Raw genomic sequence first — 25131 nt, forward strand, 5'->3', positions numbered from 1 at the left:
CGCATAGGACAGCTCACCCTATTGGACTCGGGGAGTGATGGAGGAAGGAATATGTTCCCCATCGTGGAGCTTGCTGGATAGCTTTATATGAATTATATGGAGCACTTAATGAACCAAGTAATGACTCACCTTTGTACCAAGTTTGCGAGAACTCAGGACGCAGATTTGCCAGGCTTTCTCTGTCTGAACTTTTCTTCATCTGTCTGCAGCTTTGTTTTACTTGGTTTAGCTGTAACAGCAATTTTTGTAATCAAGCATGTGCCTATGGCTTAATCTGCTACGACCATAGTTTATATAGATAGAAGTATCAAGCAGTCATTCTGTGTAGATTGAGGTATTTAATGCCATTGAAATGATGAGATACAGGCCTGGCATGATAGCAACAGCCTTCAGAAGTGAAGGCAGAGTAGCATAGTACAGGCAAGAAGAGAAAAGAGATGGGCCACCAACTTTGTACTGGAGAGACACTAAGGCTATAAACAACAGCCAGACAAGCACGGGGAGTATGTATGTGGTTAGGCCCAATATAAAAACCAAACAAACAGAAGAGCTCTGAAGAGAACTGAGGGCTTCAGCTGACTTCAACTAACACATTCCTTTCTGGTGACGGGGGGATGCTCAGCATCGTGATGGTATATTCTACATAATGAGATTCACATTTATATTGTGTCAATTGTATAGTGTAATTGCTATACCCCACGAATTGTAATTTCTAATTATATTGCATTTTGAGTGCATTGTTGTGTCACTGTGCTAATCCTGTGTAACTGCAAATAACTTCAAATTAATTAACTTTGTACTATATATTAAGTATAATAATAAATATAATAATATATATTTAGATATTCCTTCACATGTGGAATATCTAAAAGAACATGGTCAAAGAGTATTGCACTAGGACAGGGTCTCAACAACAAAAAAAGGTATCATCCTAGGAAAGATATTTCAGAATTTAAGCCACTATCATCTCATCATATTTACCCCTTAAAGAAAAAACACCAAACAAAAAACAATCATACCAAACCAAAGAAACAAAGAAATTTTTTTTAAAGCACAAAAAAACCCCTTCCAATGAAATCTTTTAAAAAATAAAAAGCAGAAAAAAACTCTTTGGGCCTCAGGACTTTGATTTGCTGTTTACATAAAGGCAAATTTATGTATGAAGAGTAGCAGAAAACCCATGCAAAAATTCTGGCTCCACTATTAAACATGTAACAGGTTATACATGTAAAGACTTACTCCAAAACAAGTGAGTGATGTTCTACCAAAAATGCAGTGATAACCTTGAGGGAAAGAATTATGAATTAAGCAACTAATTTGTCTAGAACTATACTACATAGCTTCAAATCTTTTTTAAAGATTGATGTCTTTTGCTGGCCTTTTACTCCTTCACACTGAAAAGGTTCTAATTAGAGGCAACTATAGAATAAGTTCTGTCACTAGAAGTTTCAGAGAAAAATATTTAATTTGCACCACAGGGGAGGAAACAAAACATGCTACACATTGTTAAAATCAACTTATTGTGTGATTCTAAACTAGTTTAGTGTTATCGTAATGACATAACTCCAACCAAAGTTAAGCTTATTTGGGTAGTAATGTACCTTAACTCTCAGGTGTAGACTTCAGTTTAAACTTAGCTTAGCATTTGCTGGCTTCCAGTTTTCTTGTCTGGGGATAAACAGGATTGTAAATTCTGTATGCCAAAGTGTAATATGCATACCGTTCAACTACCTGTTATGTACTTCTCTTCCTAGGAATACAAAAGATTTAAATTACCCACCGAAAGGTACACTTCCATTTAGCAGTAAATGTATCAAGAGTAGAAAATGCCATCATATCAGAAAACATATAGAAACAGATGGGAAAACACAACTGAAGTATTTAAGTTTTCAAAATGACACAGAAGGATCAAAAATTGCTGAAACTATGACAAAAATTCAATCTCCTTCAAAAATCCCTTTCAAAACTGAAGTTTAAGAGCAAGCTGCATTAAAGTACTGGCAACACAAGTTAAAGAAGAAGGGTCATTGTGGAATCTGGTACAAGCTTTTCATGTTTTTCTTTCACTTCCAGAGAAAAGACAGAAGAAATAAAAACAATCATGAACTGAAATGTTCACAGTTTGGTCTTTTAACAGCACTTCTTTTTCTCTGTAGAAAAGGTATGCTGATTTTGAAAGCCATGGGCCTCACAGCCTCATTTATTTTCTATGCAAATGAAAATTACTGTTGATGGATATTGTTTAATTCATGTGCAGAAAGTGAAAAATACTGAAAACAGGTAAGACAGCTAAGTCTCAGTAAGATAAACTATACAGAAACATAATTGTGACTTCCTTTTAGTCAGGGAAGTGGGGCAGAGTTGGGGAGACATACCCAAAACCTCCACTCCTCTATACATTTAAATAGGGGTGTATCATTCCAGATGCTACAAAAAAGTTGACTAAAACCATTGCTTAGAGTCTATTTTTACAGCAGCTGAGCTAAGAAGTCAATCCTTGAAAATAAATTGGCAAACTGATTCAACCACCCTTTGCCAAAAAGAAATCCAACACACTCAACCCTCTAACACAAAGCTGCCTTCCCATCTTTTCGGATGGTTATTGTCAACTCAGCTTTCCAGCAGCACTCCCTATGTGGCTGCATAAATCCATGTTTGTCAGTACAACAGTGGGAGGTGTATCAGCACAGGAAAAAGCACAACTTGACTAGCCACTTCTTAATTATTTTAAGTTCATTTAGGTCTCCCTCTCAAGTGACTTTAAGGTGAGATTGAGTACCTATTCCACCACGCTGGTTCAAACACTTGGTTTAGGTGTGAACATATTTTACATCTTAAAAAGCCCCAATACCAGAGAAAAAGAAATCAACGATGTTAAAATCTTACAAATGTAGTCATGTTAATTAGAAATTTAATATACAAAAATTTAAATCTATTGAAATTTTGAGATCAATATTATTACTTTCTTAGAGAATCAGTATTCCAAGTTTGAAATTCTTCCACTACTGGGGGAAAAAAAAAGTTAAGGCAGAAGTGCTTGTAGATCAGCAGAAGTGTAATCACCACTTTTCATCATACCAACTGCATGATAAGGAAGGATATTTTGCCTTTCTTTGTGATGGCCTTTATTTAAATCAGCATTAGATTGAGTTGTCACTAAGCAGCATTCTACTCAGCTTCTCTGAAATTCTTGGATTTGAACTACTAAATTTTCAACATCATTAAGTCGAAACAGCACCATATTTAAGTCTCATTCTGATAATTAGCATTGTCTTCCCTCTCTTCAAAGATGGTTCTGCTAGGAGGATATATTCTCTCAATACTCTCTATCAGACTAAAACTTCACAGGACCTTTCCACTCTCAGCTCATTTCAAACTATCACCAAAATACGTTTTTTGGATTATCATCATATCCTTTTATCAGTGATTTTTAGTTTCTTCACACAACATCTACTATGGCTACTGCGTTTTTGGCATGACTTACAGGATATGGGGTTCTGAATAGGAATTATTTGTCTAGGTCTCCATTCTTGTAAACTGCCGTTTCCTGAGAAGCACAACATGGATACACTCACAGCTGCTCCAAAGAGCTATGTGAAACCAGTGCCAGACTAAAGCAAGAACTTGAGAATCATATAGAGCAGGGCATATAGTAAATATATTAAATAATTTCCTTCTTCACTAGCCACTGTGATGATGCTTTTCAAAACTTCTCCACTGAACTCCCCATTTCCAGTAGCAGAATTGTACATCTCAAATGCAATTTCCATCAGCTTGAGGATGTACCTAGGAAGAAGCAGCTGTAGACACAAAGCTTCATATTTCAATAATATGTTGGTCCACCCAGCAACTCAGAATTACAGTATCCCCTGTATAGACTTGTTCTACTCAGAACATATAATACAGTCAAGTTTCTTATCTAAAATCAATATATTAATGAAAATAAAAGATGACAAAAAGGAAGAGGACTATCTCTCTGGAATATTTTAAAACCTCATTGGAAACAAGGGAGTTCTATAACTAAGGAAGTTAATATATTGATGTGCCACTTAGAGAGATGATGAAAGAAATATATATTGATTGAATATAATTAGCATGGGTCTGAAATATTGCTGCTAAAACTTTTAAAGGCAGAGATAAAGCCTGATGTTTGAGGGGAAGAAACAAGACATGAATATATCATAATTGAACCTATTTAGAAAACCTATAGAATACTTAAGGTTACTAGGGTAATTACTGGTTCCTATAGGGCAAGAATGAGATTTCATTTTGGTGAATATCATGTATTGCAATGTGGCATGCATTATATTAGGGAAAACAGCTGCAAAAGTCATTCTGTAATCAGACCTGGGACCCAATACATAGATGACTGTATGAAATGTCATGACCTGCTGGTCAGACCTAGATGATTTCACAAGTTTCTTGTGGCCTTAAAACCTTAAAAAATAGTCTGAACTGAAACATCCACCTAGATATGTGATTTTGCTCTAAAACTTCAATAGTGATATAAAGAGATAGGAAAAACAATCTGGCAGAGCCAAGAAAAGAAATTAAATCTTTCAATTCTACAGCCATTTCTATCTGCAGTTTTACTTACATATGCATATACAAGATGTGCATCACATACACAACCCTCTTTCCAAAGAGTACTAACCCCTAACATACAAGTTCACTGAAGTCATGCATATTATCCTTATCTAATACTGACATGCATTACAATCTTTAGTCATTATTACCTGTGTTTTTTGGTTCAGTTTTAACCACAATTTCTTGACAAAAAAGTAGCTTTCTAATGGGAAAGTTGGTAAATATTTAAAAGTAACAGAAGTTACTTTACAAAAAATGTTAAGTCTTATAAAGCTGGGATATTTTTAACACCAAAGATGACACTCTCATTCTTGTTTTTAAAAAAAACCCAAACAAACCAATCACTATGCGCAAACATCTCAAAGCCAAAGACTTCTATCTTCTCTGGCATCAGCACTGTGATTTAAAGAACACATTAATCAATCATTTATTTAAACAGTATGAGAAATATTCCAAAAGTCTTAGAGTCTAAGCTTTTTCTGGAGAGGGGGAAATGAAGACAAGGCATCTGGAAACTAGTACCATTATTTGAAATAGGTATATTTAAAAAGGTTTCAAAAGAAATACTAAGTATTACACAACTTGCTCTTTGAGTAAGTTTTCTGAAAGGGAAAGAGCTTTTCTCTAAAACAGGCTACTGCTAAGATGGTAAAGGAAACTAGAGTCACAAAACTAAAACAGATGTATGATACTATTTCTGAGTTGAAGTAATTGTCAGTGCTTCAAGATGGATCTCATTCTTAGGAAATTATTTTATCTCATGTTCTCCAAGGGCTTTTATTTTAAAAATCTGCCAAAACAAGTCTCTGCTAGGTCATTGTCACTACATCCCTCTTCAGCTTCCAATGGAGCAGTTTCTGTATGCCAAGAACCAAAGTGCTGTGAACCACATACTTCTGGTGACTTTCAGGAAAAGCATCAGCTTTACTATATATTTACTCAAAAGCTTCTCTAGCAGCTATTTCTACTTTCAAAACAGCATTATCAATAGCTCTCTTCCCAGGAATTTTTTAACACGGAGTGTGTTCAGAAGTCTCTTGAACAGGTAGAGATTCACAATCAGAAACATTATCATGCTTTTTGTTGAAGATATCGTTCTATCACATATGTTCTCACAAACCATAGAGTTCTGGTATCTCTTTTTGTCTGTTTTTCCCATATTTGCAGATGACAAAGCAGAAACACAAATAGCCTTATGTTTTCTAAAACTTAGGAAGCATTGGGCCAAATCTGTTTGCCAGTATATCATAAGAAAGAAAAAAATTGTTCCTCATACACAGATATGTAACCACATTTTATACAGCATGGAAAACTGAAACTCTTTGACTAGTGGTTTAACATTACCTGATGATTTATCTTTAGAGAACTTGATTCTGTCTAAAAAAAACAAACAAAAAACCACACACACAAAGAATTTTCACTTTCACAGAAGTTATTAACCTTTCCTCTTCACAAGGACAGTTTGAAAACACCTAAGCCAACGTTTGCTGCCTGGCATCTCACGATTTCTTAAGACATGGTGGATGATTCTGACTTCCTCTCCAGCAATGCCTGCTGAGCTTAAGAAAGTTAGCAGCAAGGGGAAAAACACGGATTCTTATTCTTTATCCATCACTACTTCTCAATTGTATCTCAGAAGTCTGAAACCCTTAAATGATTCAGTATGCTTGTCCAGAGGTAAAACACAAACGAAATGGCTTATACATTAAATCAAGGAGTTCCTAAAATGAACCTAACTCCTCAGCAACAAAATATGGGCTTCAATTTCTGTTTTGACAGAAATCTTCTGACAGCCTTGAAACACATAGGGCTGCACCTTCTGATCCAGTCATGACCAGCATGAATGCCACTTTCCATTTGACATATCAAGCACAATTTTTTAGACCCAATAAAATTTTTAGACCAAATAAACCTGTTTCTCAAAATAGGACACGATAGTGATATCTGTTCTTCAAACTAGGCAAAGCAAAGCTTCAGATTTTCTGAATAAATTTAAGTAGAGGAATAAATATAACATCTATGACTATTTTTCTGTGCTTTCTTTCCATGTGTCCTGCCCTCTTCAAAGCCTGAAAACACCTATTACAGTCATCAATACCATAAATCCTGCAGCTTACTCTGTTGCAGTCAAAGACACTGTTCTAGTTATTTCATGAGAAGTAGCACATGAAGTCGCCACAAGTGTTCCAAGAGAATTAAAAAAAGGAAACTTCAGAAAGTTAAACCACCACAGATAAAGAAAACTTAACATATTTGCTTCAGCAAAACTTACCTTCATCATGAACTCAACCATCTTTTTCTTTACTAGCAATACTTCTGAATAATTATCTGTACGTGTATTTCTAAAACCCTAGGTATATTTTCAGCTACAGCCAAAGGGCACAAAGCAAAATCACATACCAGGCAGAAAAGTAATTCATTTCTTCTTCTAAAAAGCAGAGGGATTCTCATCTGAACAATCCGTTAGAAACTTACTTAATTTACTCCCCTAATGCAGAATCAGTGTAATGCATTTCATTGGCTTGAAGCACAGGATGCTGTCCGTACCTAAAATTCTTCCAACAGAATGTTAAATAATGTATGTCTTGTCAAAACGTGGGAAATAGAAAAGCTGAAAAGCAGTTTTGGTTTTTTTAGTTTGTTGTTTTGGGGTTGTTGTGTTGTTTTTTTTCTTTCAAATCTTTACTACAAAATAAAAAAAGGATACTGGAGTTACATGGCTTTCCCAGTAGTGAGTGTGGCTGAACATAAATGTGTGCCATTAAACCAAATTTACAAAAGTCACCATATACTCTGAGAAACGCATTCAGATCTAAAAAATAAAATCAGTCTCATTTTTGAGCTTAGTACAGTCTTCCAGCTTTGAGAGAGGTCTGACTAGAGATCACCTGTCAAGAAATTTTAATTAACAGAACACCTGTGATGTTTTGGTACCCTGTACTACAATAATTCAAGAGATTATCTTGTTAGCCAGCAGTACTTTCGGTTAGCTGGCTAGGCTGTTCTTGGTGATGTGGGAATGAAGAACTCCTTTACTACAGGGTCCTTTTGCTGTGGTTCACAGGAATCAGAAATAATTTTGCTAATGTTTACCACTTGAAATCTTTTTCTTCTAGTGGATTCAGCACCAATTCCCTTGAGTACTCAAAACACTGATTTATTAGGGTGGGAGGTTCAGCTGCAAAATACATTGACCAGGTATAAACTAGCAATATCATCAAAAAAACCAACAACAGAGAAAAATTTCTCACTATTCAATACTGTGTTTCACATTCTAACAGGCAATATGCAGAGTATCTTCTACCAATATAACTTTCCTGTACATTTTTTCAACATCAAAGAATAAAAAGCCAATATAGCTATTTTTCTTCAAAATAATACAGTAACAAAGGCTGAAACACTGCTACATGCCCAAGTAATGCTATTGTCTTGGAAAAGAATACGCACATTAACATCTAAACCATGGGCAACTCCAATACATCAACATGCCATAAATCTGAAGACAAAACTCCACATAACAACCTTTCTTTCTCACACTCCTCTTTTCAGAGCCAGAAAACATGACTAAGCTTTAACACTCAAAACAGAAAACTGGTACATATCAAAAAGAAAAAATGAAGAGCAAAGTCACAAAGTTTATAAAAACCCTATGACTCAACAGCTATTACCCCAACGGTGTTACATATCATAAGCTGAATTCATACATTAATTTTACTAAAGCAGCAGTGAATGTCTTAGGCAGGGAAAGATTACTATAACTGGGGAACCAATTTAGACACCCTCAGCAAGGAGAAAGCTGACTGAAAACTGCTATCTTTTAATGTGTCTCTTTGCAATACCTGTTGCTGCTGTTGAGACAAATGAGGTAGCAACATAAACCAGGCATTTTCATGAACGCAAATGTTAACCATCTCCTGATGTGCAAAGAGGCACTAAGCAAAGTATCAGACACTCAGCCCACAAAAATTTACATTAAAATGTCCAAACCTGTCCTATCAGAATCAAGCAGAGAATCCCACTAAATACCTTTCTTTCAAAAATTTCTAATACTTTTTGTTTAATCATTTAAGGGTGAAAGCCTCTGTCTCTACTCAATTTTGTGCTAAAATAATCTCAACGTCAAGTTTTACGCAAAAAAATAAAACACATGTAGATGTTAAATTTTAAAAATCTAGGATTCTTAGAAATCCTTTTAACTAAAAAGTCTAGGATAATGTATCTTCTCCACAACTTCTTATTTGCCTATAGCTCTTATATGCTATGCCTATATGCTGTAATTCTACATGAAGACTGCCAACAAGAAAAGGAGAGCTGTCTGAAAACCAGCATTAACAGTAAAGACTGAAAGTGGAGAATAAAATGAACAATTCAATTAAATTATAATAATGTCATTGTAGGACAGCACATGGAAGTATATTAAGACATTAAGAAATATTTAACATTCTTTGCAATATGCATTTGTGAATGAAATTATTTAGATACCACCTATGAAGCTTTTGTTAAAGAAACATTAAATCATATTACTATTTTCTAGCCTGTGGACGCAGCACTTGCATACCTGTTCTTTAACTGAAGCTAGAATGGCAGAGGTTGTCTCAGTTTCAGAGCCATCACCATTGGATGTGTTCAACACAGGACTCAGGGAACTTGTCTTGTCAGAAGACGAGGGCTGGTCTGGAACAGGCATAGTTTCTGCAGTTTATGAAAGCACAAAACAATGATTTAGTTATTAGAAACCAGATACATAACAGAAATTGTATGCATATAAGACTAATAACACTAATTTAAGGAAAAAAATTGTAGAACGTGCTATGGTTTTGCAATATAGAATATATCACCTATTTAAAAATAAAACTAGTTCTAAATTAATTATAAAACAAAATATTAAATTATTTCCCAGTCTTACTCAAAAATATTTACCACAATACATCTGGAAATGATTCAAATCATTTACAGCTGTGATTTCTGTATAGTATTCCAGTGGAAGCATCCAATATGAAACTACAATATCACGAAAGAAATGAATCACAAAATGCTTTGCACAGAAAAACAACAAATGATACAGGAGAGAAATATAAAACATTTAATGTTGACTTTCTAGCGTGCATGACTATTTAATATGTATTGTATTTCAAGCCTAGGTAACTAACTTTGCCCTTCTTCTAGTCTAGAAGGTGATTTTGACAACATTTTACCAGAGTATTTTTGAGACAAACAGCACACCAGTTGTTAAGTCATTTTTGAGACCTGTTACTAAAAAAAAAAAGATTCTTAGCACTTGAATTTCTAGTACTTTTTTTTAGAGAGCAAAATGGCAGTGGTGACTGTGGAAAGATTTATCTTTCTGAAAGCTACACTACAGTGTAGCATCTCTGTTTAAATGTCACTGTAGGCAATGTCACTCTACACGCAAGTTGTGTCACATTCCAGAAGTAAAGTTGCAGAGAGGCAGCCTGCACGGTTATGCACAGGCAAGTCAGGATAAGATCATGTTCATGTGGGAGCTGGCCAGAACTATTCTGTGGAAGAGAACTGTCCCACATCTGCCAGCTGTCCGGGCCTCCTGAGGAGCAGTGGGGATATTCAGAGGGATGTCATCAAAGGGGTCATACATGCACAGAACTTGCCATTCATATCAATGGCAAAACTCCTGCCTTGGCTCCATGCTGCTTTTCAAAGCCCATGTTTTTATAAAGTACAACTTTTTCTGGAAGAAATAAGAAGTCTGAAAAGCATGGGAAAGGGTAGTTGGTAAAAGTAAATATAAAATTCAATACCCAGAGCAAGAATCCCCACTACATTTTGCCATGGAAATTAGGGCTCTAAAAGAAGGGGAGGTGACATCCTATAAGGCTTTGGCTCTGAAGCCACAGTGCTGCCCAAGAACACTCATTCAGCCCAACGGGGCAGCTTTTTCCAAAAGCTTCCTGAAGCTCAGGACACTGACATAAATGCATAAGACAAAAACATGCAAATACAGATTAGTCAGTTATTTCTTGTAAGAGAAATCTCCCTAAATCTCAAGCTAGACTAGTTTATATATTGAAGCATAAGATTATTTATCAGTTTATTTAAAGAAGCTAAATATTTTCATACATCTCACTTTTTGTAAGCAAATCACTGAAAGTGGTAAGTACTCAGTCTTTGGCTCTGGTAACGTCGTTGCCCCAGATACATACACTACTTGAAATTAATCTTTAAAAACTCAGATTATATACCCATCCTCCTCTATCACAAGTATACAGTACAAAACTTTTATAAGATTCCAATACATCAACCTAAATGGACTTTCAATTACATTTTCTCATTTTGTGCAACAAAGGAACCGTCTTGTATTATAACAAGTTACCTAGTTTGTGGCATGCAATTAAAGTTGCTACTCTCTTCTAAAGTACCACAGAAAAGACATGTACTCACATACATGCTTATTCTATTCCATTACTTTCAAACAACCTAATTATTTGCTTTTTTTTTACTAGATTATTAATTGCAGTATCATAATAGAAGGCAAAGGGATTTTCTTTTTGAAAAATATGGTCGGATAGTTCATTTTGTAGAGCTATATTTGCGGAAAACCCGGAGTGCAACACTCCTTGCTATCAACTCCATACCCTGTAAAGTCCAGCTGAAAATTGTGCACAGGAATAAGAGACCACAGGATTGAGGAACATGAGTAGGAACACATGAGGCAGTCCCACCGCCCATGCAGACACTCCCCTGGGCAGTGGGAAGCCACGCGTCCGGGGCCGCTCACCAGGGAGACAGTGGAACTACAACAGCAAGAGGAGCAAAGAACTGCTTCCCCAAGACCGCACTGGGGTGGGAAGAAACATCAGAGCTGTCAAAGAGGTGTCTGCAAAATAGTTTCAGACACATTGGGCAGGAGTAGCTCACCTACTGCAGGATTATGTTCTCTGCAGTTGCAAAGAAGCTTCCAGGAAAAAGCCCCTTTGTCTGCTTAGCTTGTCCTCATGCTCCTCCAGGGCTGCCTGACCCCTGGCAGGGAGACTCTGCTGAATTGGCTGTTTCATAAACACTAGGCCCGAGGGATGTAAAACCCAGCAAACTAAACCAGACTAGGAGTCAAAAACACTCCTTGGTCCTGCTCCCAGATCTGCAAGTAATTGTCATATGAGGTTCACTTAGATTCTGCTCCTCAGGTGACAAGTTAAGAGGACTTACCTGCTCCATCCAGCCTCAGCTCCCTACCACAGCACACAGTTACTAGGCCTCACTGGGAAGACATAAACACCACCTGGAAGGACACTGGCTGCAGTTAAGGAGCCCCTCATTTCAATACGGCACCTTTCCGTATCAGGTAAAATTGGCAGGGTTTTGGTAAGGGTGCATGTTTGGGAGTGAGGTTGCTCCAGGGCGGACCTGTGTTGGGAGGACCTCACCCATCGCCTCACCAAAGGCACAACATCTAACATGTAGCAAGGGGATGAGGCACCAGATGTGTCCACATGTCTTCTCTGAATGTTCATTTAATTAGCTGTCTTATTTATTTCTCAATACCAAAATCAATAATTTACAGCTTATGTTAATTGGCAACATATCCAATTAAGTGAAATTCCTTGAATCAGGATTCTCAGATTTTGGCCGGAGATGCTCCCTAAGAGCCAATCCAAAGGAGGCCCACTGCGGCATAGTTGTTTGCTGTTGCTGTTTTTCAGGAAGATGGGGGCAAATGAGCCTGCCTGAGTTGCTGGAAAAAATTATCTGCTACACAAAATGCTTGCTCTTGCAAAGACTCCAAAATATTTAAACTGTACTTGAGAGAAACAGTAAGGCTGCATGGTCAATGAGGAAGCTGCTCTTTGACTGAAAAGATGCTACTGATAAGACGACACCAGTTTCTGTGCATTCAAAACAATTACATCCATGCAATACAGGCAGCAACTGCCTGCTGATATCCTGAACTTATTCTGGGACTGTATTCAACTTCAGTAAATTTTATTTTTTTAGGTTGTAAGTTTTTCCAAATACTTTGTTTCCATCAGAGAACACTTCAAAAACTGCTTTAGTAATCTATAATTTTTCAAGTAACAGTATACAAGGGGAAAAAATAATCTGATTACACAACCAACTGCTGCAATAAACTGTACTTGCTTCAAATAGGCTCAAAATCTGGACAGAACAGTAGCTAATATTCTGTAACCACTGCATGTTTCCAGGATTTTGTTTAATTTTTTTTTTAAATGAAGATTTTAGGAAAAATGCAGTTTTAGAAAAGGCACACTGCGCATCCTCTTCATCTAGAATCAGAGAAATCACAAGAAATGTCTCTGACATTAAAACGAATGTTTTGTGCACCCATCAAAATATCTCTTCTGCACAGAGAATATAATTTCTAGCATCTATCTCACTAGTTCAGTTTATTACTACAGTTGTTAGAGGGGGAAAGGTTGCAGGCAACTGCACTTAGTAAACTAGTATCACTGAATATACAGCACAATGTTATCCAGCTGAGCTGTTAACATTATATATTTCAATATTTTCTCATTACACAAATTCATACAAGAAATACCATATGGAAAGGAAACACAGAATGAGTTTTCAAAAGCAACAGAGAAGCTACTGTACCAAAGGTAGTTGCATTAAAAAAATCATGCGTGAATCAGCAATAGCATTTCAACAACAAACAACAACATAGCAAAGGCCCACACTTGCACTAGTCTACCTGCTCAGAGATGGGCTTTTAATTTTGTTCAGTCTTCAGTATAAGAAACTGGACATTCTCAGGTTTCAATGGCACTTAAAACTGCCAGTACTGTAGAACTACAGAAAAGAAGGCTGACATGGGCCTCCAAGCCCCTAGACCACTACCAAATGTCTAGAGAAGGCACATTTTTTTCCTATGTCATTCTGGATATTTAATACACATAACCAATCCTTCACAGCTTCCCTCACTGCAGCTTCCCTTGGCTGCCTCCCTCTGTTCAGAGCTCTACTGGCCTTATGCTTGCTTTAGTGTTTAACAGAATACATTTAAGCTTAGCGTTTCCTGCACTATCCAGCATGGACACAAAAAAACAATTAAAAAAAGCATTATCCCACATGATGATGACCACTGTATCTTTCCTTCTGCTCTCGCTTTTCTTCTCTAGAAAAGCTACCCCAAATCTTGTCATTTTTCCTTGTAAAGTAAGCTGGCTGATAGCCTTTTAACACACATTTCTGGAAGCTCAGCACTAAAAACAAAAGGAAAATTAGAGCAAGTATGAGAAGAAAAATAAAAATTAAGCAGTTTAACAGAGTACACCATAGCTGAGTAACTGAAACACAAAAGTAAATTGGCTGCATTTCATTTCCACAACAGCAACAGAACCTCCTATCGGTGTCACAAAAATACAAATGAGATTCTGTAAGTCAGAGCATATACATGCTCCTGAGAGAATCAAATTAAAAACTTAGACGATCACAGATAGATGAACAGGAAAAATACTACCAGCCTTTTGGGAACATACTGGGAAGTCAGACATAAATTATTCATGGATTCCTGTACTCCACAGCGCTGGCAAAATTCAATCTGGAGTTTGACCTGCTTTTTTTTCTTCTTTTATTGGTTATCTTTCTAAGAGCATCGAAAAACTTTACCTCACTTTAATGAAAAGAAAACCAGCCCCTAAATCCAAATAAAACCATCCTCTCCCCATACCATGCACAGATGCCCAGGTGCTGGCAGCAGGGGCAGCCCCTGTGGTGAGCAGCCGGGATGACACATGACACTTCTGTCATGTATGAGCTATCATAAACTTAAAATCAACCTGAGTTCTAGTGGAAGCATTACTCCTACGATAAACAGGACAGAGATGGTCAGTGGGCTGGTTCTTGAGACAAAAGATAAGCAAAAAATAAGCTACTTCTGAGACAGTTAAACCTCACTTCTCTCTGAACTCAAGCTATGGCTCTCGCAGTTTAACTACAGGTATTTGTACCTCTTGTTAAGGCACCTTCTTGATATAAAGGCACACATTTCCATTCCAGCACAAAAGGTACCCTGTATTAATACTTATAAAAGTCCCGAAAATATCACCATGAAAAATTCACAGAATTCCAATGAAAAAGTTGTTTTTAAACACACATTTTTGTGATGCCTGGAACCTTAACATAATAAGGTCATAAATCTCAGAAAGACTGACCATCACTAAAAACAAGACTAATTTTCATTTTTCTAGCTAAGGAGTTAAAAAACAACAGGGAAAATAAAAAAATAAAATAAAATAAAAAAAAAAACAATAAAAAGGATAGATTTTTTTGCAAGACAGTCTTTTTCAAACAGCTGAAATACCACAAATTCAGAGTAACTGCAAGTCACTTGAAGCATTCAAATGACTTGCAGATTTTCAGTGAAATTTTATCTGTGGTATCTGGTTATAAAACTATAGGGGAAAAGGAAGAAAAGGCAACAGGAGGAGCGCCTCTTTTTTAAAGCTACCTTAGAATCACAGAATATCTCAAAGTTGGAAGGGACCCGTAAGGATCATGGAGTCCAGTCTGAACTTTCCCTGACACGTCTTCATACAATTTCCTCATGTGCTATCTCTGGTCATCAGAGAGAGGAGATCAGTACCTCCCTCTCTGCTGTCCCTCTTGAGGAAGTTGTGGACTGTAAAGAGGTCACCCCTCAGCCTCCTCTTTTTCAAGCTGAACAAACCAAGTGACCTCAGCTGCTCCTCGTAAGTCTTGCACACACACACACACACTGAAAAAATAAGAGGTTTCGCTAACTTTTAAATGCTTACTCAAACTAAGCATTCAATGTAAGTTTTTTAATTATTGTTACATTCCTCTTGCATTTCTTTTGAACATCTGCAACTTTACTTTTCCCAGTGAGTTCTTGGGACATTTCTGGGGACATGGCACTTGGGCTGGTAGCCTTTTCTTGATCGTACAAAATTCTATTTAAACATAAATGAATGATGAGGTGGTTTATATATGTAATTCCTTTCTTACACATGCATCATGGACATTTTACCAACATGTAAAAAAAAAAAGGATAATAATTTTTATGACTAGATCCCACAAATGGCTAGCAATGGTAATAACATGGCATTTAGAGCTGGGAAATAAAAGACTGCAAGACCACATTCCTTCTGTGACCCTTGAGATGGTAGTGGATGCAGGATGGGAGACACCTTTCCTTGAAGCAGGATTTCATGCTTTCTCTGAGGTAATGCAACCAACTTAGCTAGTTCCAAGGTCAAACTGCAAAAGTCTGTTCAGGCTGAACTCAGGCACAGAGGTACATACACAATACACAGAGGTACATTCTATGCCATAGATAAATCATTAGGTGAAACAAAATATTTTCACGATTTATAAATGCTCATAAAAATGGCAATGTCAGATGCTATGGTTTCAGTTGAAAGTTTAATTTTGCATACACACTTTTGTATGGATTTTAATCATACTGGGCAGAAATTTACTAAGTAGGGAAGTAATGAGGGATAGCCATGAAGACATCACTGGTAAAAGTACCTTGCTGGCATAGTTCACCAATGACATGTTGCCACTCTTACTCAGATGGGGTGGCTGCATCTCCCTTTCAATGATCTTACCCTACTCCCCCTCTACATCAGAAATACTATACTTCATTTACTGCATCCATGCAGAACACTGAAAAAAACCCTAGTACTGAAAAAGCAGCTGCATCAACTGTAAACTGCTCATTTCATTCCTTTTCCAAATTACACTATATTGTTTTAATAGGTTCTTTTATAAACAATGCTTAAAAATTACAGGCAGACTTTCATTTTTCAATATTAGATTGATATTCCTTTTAAAAGTCACTTTGATAATGCTGTCTACACAGTCTAATGTTACATCATGCTTTCATGGATAGAAAGTGTAGAAGGGTTAAAAAAAACCAAACCAACCAACCAAACAAAAAGCTAAACAGCGCCACAGTGTCTGGAAACCCACAGTAAAAGCCAAGTTATCCACTACACTGGCAACTACATCAAACCAGTGGAATCAGAAAATCCAAATATGTTTCCTTAATAAAATGATACTGTGGTAAGGAATATGTACTCCCCAGTGGGTTTTCCCAGTACAATGAACCATTAATCAGTCAGAGCATTCATTATGAAAGTGTAAATCATGCTGTCTTACTGCACAGCAATCAGATTTGGCTTGTTACTGAGCTAATCTGGAGAACCATGAATGACACTGAAGTAGCCTTGGATAAGAATCAATCACTTAAAATAATCCAATATGCAATTATGCACCTAGAAATATTTTCTGCTTCCTCTTCCCTACTTTATATATGCTATATAGAGATTACAGTATGACCACAATTTAATAACATGCACTTCTATTGTTCCTATTAAAATTGCTCTTACTTTGCTATTGTTTCAAAATTATGGGGACTTACTGTAAAATGAAAATACTTTAATACTTTTTTTTTAACCTAAAACTGCATGTTTATGACTACACTTAAATTTACTGTTTATGATTTCAGTAACTCATATCAACATTTCAGAAGGAAGGACTAAGGCCGATCTTGTTTTTAGCTGGTTTTAATTAAAAAATAAATGCATAAAATACTCCAATTTTCTTCGCTTTAATAACTGCATGAATGCCTTAGGGAAGCTCTATTTCTCCCTGCGTATATGAACAACAGTTGTTTTTTGAAAGCCTACAGTTCTGAACAGCTCCAACACACTAGCTTCTAACAACTGTGGTAAGCAACAGGTTTGGCATTGTATCAATGAACATGAAAACCACCAGCCTTCACGCTGCTCATTGAGTCATTCTGATAAGCTAAAAATTCAGAGGGTGTAAGTTAGGTGCCAAAACAATAGAATGCAATAGCTCTGGCCACTCTGATAAATTATTACCTATATCACAGGACACATTTGGTGCAAATATGAAGAGAAAAATATCCAAGATAATAATTCTCATTATTACATACTGTAAAGCCAATTCAAACATTATCACATACATATGACTGTTAAGACTAATGAAGATGTTTACAGTAGGTTTTTGGAATAAAATCCCAACTGGAAGAAACAGAAAAAGGCACAGCTTGAGAATTTAGATATGCAAGAAATCATCTTCAACAAAAATGCGACCTATTGTGTTCCTTCAGTAATGTCAAACTATGGAGGTGACTGAACACTGAGACAGCACTGGCTCTCGGCAGCAGGATATATACCTACTAATGTTGCATTAGACTTTTCTGCAATGAAGCTGAATCTTTCAGCTGTGCAACAGTGAAAAAGGGTAGGAAATTTGTAAGATGGTCCTCACCTTCTCCTGCACACATAGCCATTGAAATTGTAGATTTCCTTTGCTGTCCTATCTTTGTTGACAGTTTAATACAATTTGTGGCTGGGTAAGTATTCTTAAAAATAGGTTGATATCCTCTTGAGCCAATGGAAAGATAAAAAAATCTGCCAGACCATGCCAAATACCTCAAAGAGGAAAATGTCTTCTGACTGCTTAAGTAGTTATCACAACATCCTAAAACATGTATCTCCAGTGCTGAAATTACTAGTTGGGAAAGTAGATTAATTAAAGCGGACATGATATCTTAAAGACCTTTGCAAAGGCTTAAGCTCAATTAGGAATCAAGGATAGATATGACGGCTCAAGTCAACACTCCTCTCACTCTAGCTAACCCATCACAGGGGCTTTCCAAAGAGCAAGGGCTCTCTGTTTTCTTTCTGGGATTGTTCTTTGTCTGCAGAACTATCCTGTTCCCTATTCACTAAGACAGGCAAGCTTGTCTCCTGTCTTCTTTTGTGACTTTCGCTATTGCATTCTCAATTATTTCAATCATACTATTTAGGTATTTCAGGCCTCTAAGTGGATGAAAAAGAATCCTCTGGTTTTAAATTTTAGGAAAAGTTGAGGTTCAGGTTCAGTAAACTATAAAATTTCCCTTTTTCTTCTCCTGCTCTTTGCAGAAGTGTGGTAGGAAATATAAAATATGCCATCTGTCACAGTAAAGTATGAAGACAACCATATTCTAAAACCAAACTGAAGAGAAGCTATATTGGCAAACTTCCCCCAACACTTTCCTTGACTTATCCTACCCTATATATATTCCTTGACTTATCCTACCAATATATATGTAATACCCAAAATGGAAACCAAAATTGTTGGCATATACGCAGCCAGTATATATGAAATTTTCTCTTCCCTTCTCTTCCACAGATGCCTGACTCAAAAAGGCATTTCCTGAAACAGTCCAAAGACTACAGCTCAACAGGAAAAAAGTTTCTTCCTCAGGGACTCTACTTCTGCCCCGAGTCTGAATAAAGCATCTCTATTTTCCTCCAAAGAGGAAGCAAAATGAAGGATCTTATGCACACAGTTGCCAGTATGAGGTTTCTGCAGACTGCATCAAATATTTTCCTACCACTGTCTACATTAACCCATGTCAGAACACTAGAAGCCATATGAAACCTTAAGTCTTGCCTACAGCTTAAGTCATCTGCAACGCTTCCAAACTTTTTAGTTCAATATAATCGTGTTAAGTACTGTTTTGCTCATGTAATATGTCATAAAGCAAGGCAGTTTTGCTTTTTTCAATAATATATAAAATTGTAAGTACTTTGAATTACTATACAGCCTTCCTCCTTAAAATCAAACAAAAACAATTTCTAAAACATTCCCCATGATTTTAGCAGGCTAACTCAGAAGAAGTGCTTATGAGAGAAAAGCTACAGCATTTGGCCCAAAGCACTTTGAAAAAAAGGCAAGAGAAAGATGGCCCAATTGTACATCCCTTGCTTTTTTTCTCTCAAAGTTGTGTCAGCACTACTGCAGGGTGCACGAAGATTTAAAGATCAGACCCAAATCACAAAGACAGCGCTGTGTCAGTTAACTGCTCCCAGCCCCCTTCTCTGTCAGTATATTATAACAACTAAGTGATTAATCAGGACAGATAAACCCCATGCTGGCTTGAAACATGTTCCTATTTCATTGCTACAGAAAGCACCTACCTAATCTGTAAGAATTTGCACTAACCAGCTAGCATGCACCATCTGAGAACAGAGCAACCTCCTAAAATTCTTATGAAAATATTTCACAGTTGGAGACAGGAACATGATCACAAAGAGAAACCAGCATAAAAATTAATACTCCTGTCAATATTTTAGAGATCTCAGCATGAGGATTTATGATAACTGATTTCAGTTTTGGTGAAAAGTCTATTCATGAATCAAGCAAATTGTTCCATTCATGGAATCCAGTAAAAGAATATTGTTTAGCCATGTTACCAAGGGAACAGGAGTTCTTATTTCAGTGACAATGCCAATACCTTCAAGCATACAGAGCAAAATGCAGATCTAAAAACAAAAGCCAGCAATGCTCCTATAGTGAATTCTTAAAATTTTGTATGACCTAGATAACATAGGAGTAGGTGATACAAACATAATATGGGGTGTTTCTTTGTACTTTTTTTTCATTCATTGGTCATTTATTGACTGGGAGTGACTTGAAAATTTAAGTGACATCATGTTCTGGGTCTGGCCAGGATGGGGTTGATTTTCTTTACAGGAGCTAAAACAGTGGCACTGTGGTTTAAATTTGTGATCCAGTGTTTCAGCTACTGCTGAACAGTGCTTGCACAGCATCAAGGCCTTCCCTGTCTCTCACTTTGCCCCTCAGCAAGGCTGGGAGGAGACACAGCTGGGACAGGTGACCCCAACTGACCACAGGAATACTCCATACCATATGACATCATGCTCAGCAATAAAACTGGGGGGCAGTTTCTCCAAAGTAGCTATTGCTTGGGGACGTGCTGGGTATCAGTCTGCTGGTGGTGAGTGCATGCTTTTGCATCACTTGTTAACTTTTTTTTTCCTTTCTTTTTCTTTCACTTATTTTCTTTCATATATTAAATTGTCTTTATCTTGACTCACTAGAGCTTTTCTCCTCACGTTTGCCTGTCCAATTCTCTCCTGCATCCTGCTATGAGGGGGGGTTAACAAGCAAGTCAGTGGGGGCTTAGCTGCTAGTCAGGGTTGACCCATCACACACCATGACTACGTAATTCCCCCTCCAACACCACCAACCATAAGAGAAAAAAGTTTGTAATCCAAGAGATGGGGTCAATGGCAGCAACATCAGAGGGCACATGTTCATTCCAAAGAACAGAAACAGAGAGGCATAAGCACAGCCCTTTGCATCTGAGGCAAGCAATCCACTAAGGTTCTGCAAAAAAATACACTGTTTATTACTACTACTTTAAATTTAAATTGCAGGCTGATTCATGCTGACTACTCTTAATGTTTCCCATGGCTCTGAACCTGAAGTAGGATAGACAGTTCTGGTACTGGTGTAATCTCAGGACTAATCTACTTCCTCACTAATTCCTACAGTTAAGGAGATTACTTATATATATATCACACTGAATTGCACAGATCTTCTTTGCCTCACGTCTCTTTTATTAGAGGACAGTAGAATGCATACTTTCAAGCCCTATACAACACTGTGAAATGTACCTCTAGACTAACCTTCAGAGACACAACCAATGCCTAGCAGTTAGAGCTGCACTAGGGAACCAAGAGAGCAGTCACTCTGGGACTCTTTTTAGGGTCGTATCCCTTAAACGGAGAGCTGGTAGAAGACCACAAAGTCTCCTCACTTGTTCATGCCGAAGTAGAGACCTGCTGGGGTAAGCATGTCTTCTCTTTTAAATGGCTGGATCCACCTCCTCCAGCCCAAGATGAGCATGACAATCCAACTTTTCCTTCAAGAGCTGAGGTGAGTGTGCAGACACAGTGACTGCCATGCTTTTCTCTCTCTCCACATACATTATCCTGCTGGTGTAATATTGGCAGAGCTGTCTGGTGGACAGAGAGAGTACTGAGCAGTACTCCTAATGGGAATTGTGGCTGCTTGTCTATTCTTTCCTTTTGATATGGGCTTACATATATTAGATCCCAAGCCCCACAAAAGTACCAGATCCCACATTAGATTCCTGTGAGGTAAAATGAGCTCAGAATCCATCATTTTATAGGTGAAGTTGGGATGTTGTGTTCTCCTTCTCTGTAAATGAATCATTTTACATTTATCCACATGAATTTTCACCATCCATTACTTACTTTTTTTAGCTTCAAAAACTCTTTACAGTATTTTGAGACCCCAAGGCATCCTCAAAAAGAATGTTGTTATGGGAAGCTCCCCGAACATACCTCATGGCCACAAAGATTAGAAATATCCCTAAGTTCTTCTTCACTCTCTTGTAGCAGTTAGCATAAATTATGTCTAGACAGGACTACTGTTAGCATAAGCCTGTAAATGTTAACCAACTCTTTACTGAGGCAAAAGCAGATGAAATATAGTCAGTCACCTGTCCTGACAAACAGAATAGGTTTTGTGTGCTGAAGAAAACAGATAGCTGACTATGCAAACAGCCTGTTGATGACCAAAAAGTGCAAACATGTCCAGAAGTATCTGTAACAAGCAGACTGTGAGCAGCAACCGCAAATCAGAAAAGATCGCCATCTGGAAGAACTAATCATCAACATGGTATTCCCTTCACAATCCTGTAACTAAGGGTACTTAATACTGTGGGAAACCAGAGTACAAAAGAGAGAGACCTCATTACCCTGCACCAGAATTTGGGACCATCTCATCAACAGTCAAGAGGACCCGAGAGCACCAGAAAGTACCCAGGGGAGCCCATGACCCCACACCAGGACTGCATACAGCCCAGCTTGATACACTGTGCTGACCCACCTGACTTCTCTCCTGGACTTCACTCTCTCCCCCACAGAAAAGAGAAGTTCTGTGAGGAACCACTGCACTAACCTGCCCAGCTTTTCTCCTGGACCAAGTAAACTCTTTCACAGAACAGCAAAATGATTTAATTCTTAAAACTACATACAGGTGTGATGAAAGTGTTTTGGTATCCAAATCCATTTAGCCTCTATATTGTCATTTGGTCTTAAATGGCAAGAAACTCTAATTGTCCCTATTCACTACTAGCCCTACAGACTTGTTGCCAAGCTTCTTGTTCCAGATATTTAAAAGTTTTCATTAACTTTTTATGCTTTTTCTTGTTTCTTAAGCTTTTTCTGAACTCTTTATTATGTTTTCACATTTATCTTGCCAAAGTGCAAAATCCTTTCTATTTCTTACATGGGAATGCCGCCTCAGCACTTGATTCTGATGGATACCTGCGCCAGCTTTCTTCTGCTTTCCTGTGGTACTCGGTTGTTCACCACTCCAGAGTTATGTCCTTCAAGTAATCTCTGTGCCTCCTTCAAAGAATTAGTCTTGTTACTGACCAGTTTTAGCTTCCTTGAAAAATGGTCTTTTCACATGACCTTCTAGAGTTGAGCTCAGCGTAGTAGACACTTTCACACTGACAATTTCATCATCACTGGAAAAATCAGAATACAACAAGCAGGCTAGTACCTGCTTCCCAGATGATTGATTTTGATCATACATACTTTTAAAACTGAGGAATTTACTGTTCCAAATCTGCTGCTTCTGAAGTCATATGTGTACAGCTCTTCACATTTTCTGTGCTTGGTGTACGTGTTCCAGTTCACTGCCTCTCCTTCTCTCACCTCATCAGCAGGTTAATAAATAGTGGTGAGTGAAGATGTTTTAGTTAATGTCTATAAGAAAAATAAATTTTCATTTTGTATAAATAATTATAGAAGTATACAAATTTTCTTTTTCTATATAATAAACTTTTATTATAAGAAAAATACAGCTTTTAGATCAAAAGCTGCATGAAATGTTCATATGAAAGAAATGGTAAGTACAATGCTATGAAGTCTGAGAGAAAACAAAGCAACATGCTATCCACACAGTTCTGCTTTAGATTATACACTGACTTAGTACCAATGCCATAGTTCTCCATGATTACTTACAAAACTGTAACTCCTAAAATAGTGACAAGGGAAGTGTATAGCCGAAATTGCAAGTTTACAGAATCACAAAAGAAAAAATAAAATAAAAAATTCTCATCTAAGTAAACATGAAAAATAAACTACTTCTGTTACCAAAACAAACAAAAAAATAAAGTATTCACATGAGATGGCACATTTATAAGGATCTGCCTAGTTTTTCCACAAAATTCAATAGTGTTCCTGACACTGTGTGCATCTGAGAAGTCAGAAAACTTTCTGTAATTTATATACCCTACTTTATTACCTTAAAGTGGGGGTATAAGGAATGTTACTATATCAGCCATCACAGCACTCTTAAGAAAATGCTACTGTTCCCTTTTTAAAGAGTTCATAGGCACAGGAGCAGGCTGTTCCCATGTGCCAAAAAACAAGCAGGCAGGGAAAGAGACTGGCCCGGCTGAACAGGGACCTTTGGCTGGATCTCAAGAGCAAAAGGTGAATCTATGACCTTTGGAAGAGGGGGCAGGTCTCTCATGAAGACTATAAAGATGTAATGAAGTTATGTAGGGAGAACATTAGGAGAGCCAAAGCACAACTAGAGCTCAACCTGGCTACAGCCGTTAAAGATAATAAAAAATGTTTCTATAAATTCATTAACAACTAAAGAAGGATTAGGGAAAGTCTCCCTCCTTTACTGGATGCAGAGGAAAACATGGTAACTAAGGATAAGGAAAAGGCTGAGGTGCTCAACGCCTACTTTGCCTCAGTCTTTAGCAGTGGAACTGGCTGTTCCCTGGACACCCAGCCTCATGGGCTGGGAGACGGGGAGGGGAAGCAGACTGAGGTCAGCACAGCTGAAGAGGAGGTGGTCACAGACCTGCTGCACCACTCAGATGCACACAAGTCTGTGGGACCGGATGGGTTACACCCAAGGGTGCTGAAAGAGTTGGCAGATGCGCTCGCCAAGCCACTGTCCATGATTTACCCGAAGTCATGGCTAACTGGGGAGGTCCCATTGGACTGGAGGGTGGTAAATGCGACACCCATCTACAAGAGAGGCAGAAAGGACGATCCAGGAAACTATAGACCTGTCAGTCTGACCTCAGTACTAGGGAAAGTCATGGAGCAGGTCATCTCGAGTGCCATTAAAAGTCATATAATGGACAACCAGGGGATCAAGCCTAGTCAGCATGGGTTTATGAAAGGCAGGTCCTGCCTGAAAAAACTGATCTCCTTCTATGACAAGATGACCGGACTACTGGACAAGGGAAAGGCTGTGAATATTGTCTACCTGGATCTTCAAGGATTCTCATAGGAAAACTGGCTGCTCATGGTCTGGATGAGTGAACAATCTGCTGGGTCAAGCACTGGCTGGCTGGATGGTCCCAGAGAGTGGTGGTCAGTGGAGCTAAATCCAGCTGGTGGTGGTCACAAGTGGTGTTCCTCAGGGCTCAGTGTTGGGATCATTTCTGTTCAACATCTTTATTGATGATCTTGATAAGGACATAGAGTGCATCATCAGTAAATTCACAGATGACACCAAGTGGGAGTGTCGATCTGCATGAAGATAGAGAGGATCTACAGAGAGACTTGGATAGATTGGATCGGTGGGCCAACATCAATGGGATGAACTTCAACAAGGCCAAGGGCCAGGCCCTGCACTTGGGCACAACAACCCCCAGCATCACTACAGGCTTGGGGAGGTGTGGCTGTAGAGCTG

The 25131-nt window shown here is 37.8% G+C and overlaps 1 protein-coding gene across 11 annotated transcripts in view; it reads right to left on the reverse strand.

Annotated features, from left to right (window-relative positions):
• CTNND2 (catenin delta 2) overlaps positions 1-25131 on the reverse strand; it is a 689312-nt gene that overhangs the window by 546946 nt on the left and 117235 nt on the right. For all 11 annotated transcript variants that reach the window (XM_074899519.1, XM_074899518.1, XM_074899522.1 and 8 more), the window contains exon 2: positions 9146-9279. In XM_074899519.1, coding sequence (XP_074755620.1) covers positions 9146-9279 — 134 coding nt within the window. The remainder of the gene's footprint in view (positions 1-9145; positions 9280-25131) is intronic.

Source organism: Athene noctua, chromosome 2 (genome assembly GCF_965140245.1).
Source record: "Athene noctua chromosome 2, bAthNoc1.hap1.1, whole genome shotgun sequence".
NCBI classification, from domain to species: domain Eukaryota; kingdom Metazoa; phylum Chordata; class Aves; order Strigiformes; family Strigidae; genus Athene; species Athene noctua.